This window comes from Aegilops tauschii, chromosome 7 (genome assembly GCF_002575655.3).
Source record: "Aegilops tauschii subsp. strangulata cultivar AL8/78 chromosome 7, Aet v6.0, whole genome shotgun sequence".
NCBI lineage: Eukaryota > Viridiplantae > Streptophyta > Magnoliopsida > Poales > Poaceae > Aegilops > Aegilops tauschii.
Window position 1 is genome coordinate 555,646,080 of NC_053041.3, and position 7,901 is coordinate 555,653,980.

Consider the following 7,901-nt stretch of genomic DNA (forward strand, 5'->3'; position numbering starts at 1 on the left):
TGCATTGATCACATTCACAATACATTTGTGTGCACAATGAATGCTTTTGCTCCCATGAACGCTTTGCATGTCATTCTATATCATCTTGATAAGCTTCATGCGCTTTGCCATGAACAATCTTGCCGCACGGACTCATTCTTACATGATGGACACCTTGTGTGCGCTAACCATTGTATTTCCAAGTGTCGTTTGTGTTTGCTCTTTTTGCATGTGTACCACTCCGGAGACACCTTGGAGTACTTGGATTGTGCCATGTCTTCCACTTCGTCCAACTACAAGTCCGTCCACGACAACCGTTTCCATGGTGATGAGGTTTTCGATCCGAGGTCGGATCTTTCCCAAGGGAGGGGAGATGATGCAGAGCATCCTACGATCATCCCCATGTACACTCGAGCCTACGCCATTGGACCTAAGGTGAACTCGCTCCTTTTCGAATCTTCCATTTCCGCATGTAAGACGTGGATGCTACTTCAAGCGCGGACCTTGTGCATACTCAGGTACACCCGAGGAGACCATGGAGAGCCCAAGGACCAAGGCCAAGTGTGCGCGGGAGCGAAGGAAGGAGAAGGAAGAAGAGCCAGCTGCCACAGCAGTCGGACATCCGGACATGTCCCGGACATCCGGCCCCTGCCCCGGAAATCCAGCATCGGCTATCCAAAGAGCACCAGAGTCGGCCAAGTCAGCCCGGACATCCAGCCCCCAGGCCCGTCGCGAGCCGCCGGACATCCGGCCCAGCTCCCGGAAATCCGGCGCCCCATCACAGAAGGTGGACCCTGCCGGCCCGGACATCCGGCCCCAGCGCCCGACATCCGGCGTCTCGGGAAGGCCCGGACATCCGGCCCCCCTGCCTGCGTGCAGCGCATCTGGGCCGAGGCCCATGTACCCCTTCGTCCCTTAGACTATATATACTCCCCCACCTCCTCCTAGTTAGGGTTAGCATTGGTTTAGCTCATATGTGAGGTAGAGCATTGCTCATCCATACGGATCTGCTCCACGAGAGAGACCGTGGCCCCTCTACGGACACGATCCACGTTGGATTCAAGACCCCCTCTTGGGTGGCCCCATCAAGAGCTCCTCACGAAGAAGAACCGGTTACCCTTTGTATCGTCCTTTGTTGGATTTGGATCTTGTATCTCCTCTTGTGTTCCGAGGATCTAGCATATGTGTGACTATATCTTGTTGGTTTTGAGAGTTCCTCTTGTGTTTTCCCTCGTTTTCCCCTCGTGTTCTTAGTTGGGATCCGCTCCTTTCGTGAAAGATCGGCTGTATAGGGTTCCACCCTACATCACAAACGGAAGCGGTGCCCGTGAAATTGAGGGCGGCCATGGGTACCCAGAAAGTGGCATGGATTCCAAACATGGAGAAATACTGCCCACACAAGGTCTTCCACAAATTCGGGTTGTCCCCTGTGAATTGTGGAAACGCAATGGAGGGATGGGCTTGGCCAAGTCCAGCCAGCATCTGACTTGCATGAGCGAAAGGAGACAGAGCTGAAGGAGACAGGAGGGAATCGGACTGACCGCTGGCCGGCGGCGGCGGCGGTGTCTAGAACGACACCGTCGGCGGCCCCCATGGTAGGTTGAAGACGCCGTGGCCATGAAGCCCTGGATGTGGTGTCGCCGCGCCATTCACGGGTCCGATGTGGACGTCGTGCGTCGCAGGCAGAGGTTGTGGCGGCTCGCGCGCGGCCAGATCCGCGCCACCGTCCTTGGGCGGCGGCCTTTGCGCCAGCTGCAGCGCGGTCATCGCGTCGCTGAGAGTCGCGACACGGCGCTCCAGATCAGGACGCCACGTGAGGAGTTCGTCGATCTTGGTCGACATGACCTGCTGGGCCTTGGTCTGGGCGTCGATCTTGGCCTCCAGGTTGGCCTCCAGCTTGGTGAGGAAGGCGGAAACGTCGGGATCCATCGCTTCCAAGTGCGTGCGAGCTTGGCGCGGGCTTCTGGTCTCGACGAGTTTCGCCAGAGCGAGCGGAGAGGGAGGTGGGTGGTCTCTGATACCAAATGATAGGGACGATCTAGCCTCTCAATTACTTAGCAACAATCTCGAATGAGTGTGAATTTAGGTGGCGATTACAACTCTATTGCAAGGTACAGCTAGGGTTCATGCGAGATGGGGAAAGGGGAAAGTAGTTGCGCCGCCGGTGCCTGATCCTCTGGATGCCTTCCCCTCCCCAGCGATGCGGTTAAGTAGTACTCCCTCCGTCCGGGAAAAGTTGTCCACGGTGTAGTTTTATTGTGATTTTTGCAAAAAAGCCCTTAGGATTTTAAATCTCCCGCTAATTACCCCTTTGCTTCTTCCTCCTCCGGACGCCCGCGGCAGGAACAAGCCCAGCGCGCCGTCGACAGCCACCGTAGAGCCCAGCGCGCTGCCGCCAACCTGCGTCGCCGCTGCGCCACCGCCCACCTGCGCCGCTGCTGCCAATCTGCGGCGCCCCTGCCCACCTGCGCCGCCCGCACGAAGGCGAGCTGCGCCGCCGCCCACACGGAGGCGACTGCTCCTCCGCGGCGACCAACTGGACGTGCGCCTCCTCCACGGCTGAAGGCACCTCCCTCGTCGCCCTGCTCGCGTCCCTAGCCGGTGCGGCCCGCACCCTCATCCTCTGCCCACTTCCTCGTGCCCACGACCGCCAGTGCGGGATTTGGGCAAGTCGCCGGCCGCCGCTTCCTTCTGATGCCGCCGCGATTCCCTCCAGCCTCTGACGCTGCTGCTGTTGGGCGACGCCAACGCCCCCCGATCGAGTCCTCGCCGTCTAATGCTTCTGCTCCTACTCGCCGTCTGATGCTGCTGCTCCTCCTCGCCGTCTGACCTCTCTGCCCCGCGTCTGCTGTTGAAAAGGTGAATTTGTAGTAGAAATGGAAGTAGATATGTGAAGTGGAAATTTAATTGGGCAGTGCTACACCTTCACAATAGTGTGCAACATCCACATTCGCCTGAAAGGGAGAGGGAAGGTTAAAAAGTTCAGGTTCTGTTAACTGAACATGTTCAGGTTCAGGTTCTGTTAACTGAAAAAGTTTAGATTCAGAAACATTGTTGGACTGATAGGAAGTTTGTTGAACAGAGAAATCTATACCTGTAATTTCTACTGTTATGCCTTTGTTACTCCAGTCAAAATTTTCCTGTCAAAATTTTCAGTCAAGCACAACTGATCATGTAACTTGAGAAGATTACTCCAGATTTTGGAACTAATCAATTACTCCAGATTCTGTCAATTACTTGTGTCAATTAATCATGTCAATGAATAATTACTCGAGTAGGTAGGACATGGGTATAGGCAAGTTATAAAATTGCAGTTGTGTCAATTACTTGAAGCAATACGTAGTTAAACTGAGATAGCTCACAGTATTTGTCTGCAACCTATGCCATGTCCTTGTCAGGTAGACTGCTCTTCTGTCCCTCCTTTGGAATGTGAAGTCCACTGGAAATGAGCACAAGTCAGGTCCGTCAAACTAAGATTAGTCGAAAGCAACAGAAGAGCACTAACCAACCAAAGTTCCACTAGAATTAGGCTACTAGAGAGGAAATAAACAAGTGTGCACCATTTGTCCAATTGCAAACATGCCTAAAGTTTCCAATTGCAAACTAGGATTATTTGAATCATTTGAATTTATTTGATTTATTTGGATTTATACACCATTTGTCCAATTGCAAACATGCCTAAAGTTTCCAATTGTCCAATTTCAGTCATTCATTTTAGTCCAATTTTGTCTTCTTATTTCTAGCACACTGACACAGAAGATTTTTGCTCTGATTCACTTTTAGTCTAAAAAAAGACATGGCACACTAGAGAAAAAAGAAGAAGAAAAAAGAAATCATGCCTTGCTGAAGAAAAAAGAAAAAAGAAATGTTACAATGTTGTCACAGTAATTACTTGATCAAAATAATTATGTCCTTAACTGAATAAACTTGATTTAGTTAACTGAATAAACTTGATTTAAGTATATTCTTACAGAAACTTTGCCTACTTTTGTGTACTAAGGAACTGAAAACATGATCCTCCTCCTACATTATGTATATCCATCCATTTTCTTTTGGCCACAACAAGAAAGATCTCCTTTCATCTTTTGTACTCTTGGTATGATTTTCTAGACATAGCCCTAAAATCTCTAAACACTCTTCTGACAAGCAATACTTCTAAAACTATGCATAAAAGATAAAAAAAAACATAAATTGGAAAACAAGCAATACTTCTAAAACCAGTTGCAAGCAAATGTACAGTAAAATAAAATGATCCCATAGTGTACTTAATTCAGAACACATGGAAGAAACTTGACTAAATGTCCAGATTTTGGAAAAAAAATCCAAGTTAACTAAATGACTGATTCAATTTCAGGCAACTTGGAGAAGAGATCGTTTGATCATTGACTGTACTTAATTCAGAACACATGGAAGAAACTTGTTAGAAACTGAAACGGTTAATATTGAGAATTAAGTTACTCTAAATGGAGTACCAAATTTTGAGAACAAGCCATCTGAAAAGAGCACTAGCTAAGATCTAATCCTTATGTCCAGTTAACCACTAATTTACTGTAACCAATGTTCAGAGACAAATCAGACTTGACAGTAAAGATCAAAATTTCAGACTTGACAGTAAATATAGTGGAAACTGAAGATTATTTAGGAACACACTTGTTCCTAAACTTGATGTTGATTTAGCAACACAGTCTTTAGTGAGAGTATAAAAAATAACTACTCCATCTACTTAAGTGATTCTACAGTAAACCAGAACAAGTTGATTGCAAACTTGACACATAAATAAAATTTGACATCAATGAAATTTAGACTATGAATGCCTGCCCATGACATCTGCATGGTTCTCTACACCACACACCATCAACACTGCTAGCTACTCCTACTCGATCGTCCCAGCTTTTGCCACGGACAGCAAGAACCTAACACGTTCTCCACCTAGCAGCTAGCTAGGATGGCCATGAATCCTCTCTCCCAGGAGCGCCCCAATGCATGGCCATGGGGGTTGGCCATGTACACGAACCTGGACTACTGATTTGAACTCTTAACACTACTGAAAACAAAATTCAGTGAACATACACTCCAGAAAATTCAGCCAGAAAATTCAGTGACTGCAGAACATACACTCCAGAAAATTTTCAGTGATCTTGTACTCAATTTTACAGTGAACTTGCTAAAGAAGCTCCCAAGCTTCAAGATAGACTAAATTTGGCAGCTAATGTACTCAAAAGAAGCATTTTGGAGTACAAGAAGGGGAAAGCGGGAGGCAAGAAGAGGGGGGAGCCGCACCTTGGCAAGAGGGGGGCGAGGGGACTGGGTTGGGCCATGGGCAGACGGAGGCGGGGGCGAGTGCCTTGGACCAGTCGGGGAGTTGGCGGCGCTTGCCGGACTCGGCGGCGTACGCGACCTCGATGGCCTGGAGCTCCGCCTCGGCCTCGGCGTCTCGGCGACCCACACAGCGGCGTGCGCTTGGAGAATACTGGGTTCGTGGTCGACGGCGTCCAGCCAGTGAGGAGGTGGTCGACGACGCGCAGGGGAAGCTCCGGCTCGCCGCCCTCGGGGAAGGACGCCGTCGGATGGCAGATCGAAAAAAAATCAAGCCTTCCTCGCTGTGATTCGCCATGGGGGACGATGAGAGGAACGAGGAGGGGAAAGCAACGCGGCGGTGGCGTGGGGAGAGGGAGCTCCAGCGACGCGCGGGAGAGCTGTGCGGGGGAGCAGAGGAGGTGAGCTCTGGTGCGGGGGAGCTCCGGCGAGGGGGAGACGAGCAAGGGAGCTCTGGCTCTGGCGCGGGGAGTGTGTTGTTTGTCGGAGGAAAGGGGAGGTGGTTTTCGCAAAATGTCGCCGGAGACAACTTTTCCCGGGCGGAGGGGGTAGATGCCAGCAGTTGAGCCGCAGTGACCCAGTCCGGCCCGCTGACTCTTGGGTTGGCCTTGCGTGGCCGCTTGGGCCGTGCGTCGCTGGGCACCTGAGCCCTGGCAGGTGGCCCCGCCTTGTCAGGAACGCTGACAAATGGCGGCTTCGGCAGCGGCGACTCGCGAGACGGTGGCCATGGGGTTCGCGCCCCCGCTGCTGGTGCGTGCCGGTGGCCATGGGGTGGCCGTGAATGTACAGGGCAAGTTTTCGTGGCGCGCGAGCAACGCGTGGAGCGCGTTTGCCGCTGCTCGATCGGATTCCGGTCACCTGGAGTGAAACGCGCTTCCGAATTCGATCGGGAGCACCGACTGGAGTACGGTCACCGCCTCGCCGGGAGATATAAGCTGCATTGGGGGCCTCGTGGTAGGCGATCGCCTTCTTCCTTCCCAATTTCCCCATCCAATCCTCCCCACCCCCCCATCCAATCCAAGATCGATCACCGGAGCTCGAGGAAAAGCCGCCGCCATGGCCGCGCAGATGCTCCGTCGGTGGAGTAGCTTCTACGGCGCCTTCGACTCCGTGGACGCCGCCATCGAGGCCGCCGACCCAGACCAATTTTCCCGCCACGTGTTCCAGCGCGCGAGGGGGGACCTGCTGGTAGGGCTCTGCAACGCCGACGACGACGGCCAGGCGGAGCGTATCTGCGGGATTCTCGACGACCTCATGGCAGAGTCTCTCGAGACGCTCAGGGTGGTTCCATCAACGCCAGAGGTGCCCATCTCCACGAAACTCGCCGAGTCTGTGCGCGCGCTGCGGGAGCACGACTCGGAGCGCGTCCGCCTCCTCGCGCGCGGCATCGTGAGCGGGTGGGAGACCTCCGTCCAGGATGAGGTCGCCGAGGTCACACCAGCCATGCCCGTGAAGAAGAAGGTGGAGAACGTGCCGCAGCCCAAGGCGACCGTCGGCGAGCAGCAGCAGCAGCGTGCCTCCGCCGATCCTGACGCGAAGACGAAGCGACCTACCAAGATCGTCGGCGAGCCGTTGTCCAAGAAGACGGCAGAAATAATCAAAAAGGCGTCCGATCCTGCCGCCGGCTTCGTCGACGGTGACCGTGCCGGGTTCTGCTTGGAGGACAAGATGGAAGCCGCGAAGCGCAAGCTCCGCCAGGGTTACCAGGAAGCAGAAGACGCCAAACGGCGGCGCAAGACGCAGTTGGTGCAGGCGCCCAAGATGATGCAGCCAATCAGGAGGTGCAGCAGCTCCATGGTCAAGAAAACCTTCTCCATCAGGACGCAGCTTCACAGCTAGTAGTGCCCTGGTCACTTGTTAGCTATATGTAATCCTTCTTCTCGAATCTCGAACATGCCATACTGCAGCTGTAACTAGCACTACTCCAACACAGTTGCTCGTAGCTCGTATGCATGTTATGTATGTGATCGGAAGAAGTTGATGAATTGAAAGCAAGAATTATAGTGTTACAAATCTGCAGAGATTTGGAAAGAAATTGCTCGTCATGTTGGGAAAGATGTTGTTTGTGTCGAATTATAATTCTGCACAAACCTAAGCAAACTGCTTTTACAAATTTGAGTTCTCATGTCCACGTTCAGACTATCAGTCCAGGTTGAAACTTGAATTTAATCAAAATTGACAGAATTCTCGTCTTGCTGTTTTCTGTATATGAAACTACGTATGTACTGATACTCCCTCCGTTCACTTTTGTAAGTCGTTTTAGACGTGAGGGAGTAAATCTTTTCTGAAGTTTGCAAGCTGGATTGTACTCAGCACAGATTGCATACAAAGCAGTAGCAACTAAAATCTTGGCTAGCGTATTCCTAGTTTAATTAATCTGAGTGTAAAATCCAGCTTGCAGCCGTCAGAAAGAATGCGCAAATTCATCCACAGCAGTTTGACCGTGGGCGTGGCACCGATCAGGACATGGGTTACCTGCGCCGAATTCCTTGTGCTGATCCTTATCTTACATCAAGAAATGACGCGGAGTGCTCCTGTGACGACGGCAGAGGGAGTGCTTTCAGGTTCTTCACGCTCTAATGAGCGTCGCGCGCCGTGAGCCACGA

General features: G+C 51.9%; 1 protein-coding gene across 8 annotated transcripts; it reads right to left on the reverse strand.

Moving 5' to 3' along the window:
• Positions 1 to 2,009: 2,009 nt before the first annotated feature.
• On the reverse strand, positions 2,010 to 5,816 carry LOC109782294 (uncharacterized). Of its 8 annotated transcripts, none has more exons than XR_002237472.4 (5): positions 5,260 to 5,799; positions 3,342 to 3,418; positions 3,074 to 3,119; positions 2,903 to 3,005; positions 2,010 to 2,824 (listed from the first exon to the last, which is right to left on the reverse strand). XR_002237472.4 is itself a non-coding variant. In XM_020340895.4 (5 exons), the coding sequence occupies exons 1-4, from the start codon at positions 5,591 to 5,593 to the stop codon at positions 2,905 to 2,907; spliced, it is 486 nt and encodes a 161-aa protein (XP_020196484.1). In that variant the 5' UTR covers positions 5,594 to 5,816; the 3' UTR covers positions 2,010 to 2,824; positions 2,903 to 2,904. The 8 variants fall into 8 exon arrangements, 6 of the variants coding, with proteins under 6 accessions (XP_020196484.1, XP_020196486.1, XP_073361255.1 ...); XM_020340895.4 differs by having other exon boundaries at positions 2,903 to 2,933; positions 5,260 to 5,816; XM_020340897.4 differs by having other exon boundaries at positions 2,010 to 2,827; positions 2,903 to 2,933; positions 5,260 to 5,816.
• Positions 5,817 to 7,901: the final 2,085 nt, after the last annotated feature.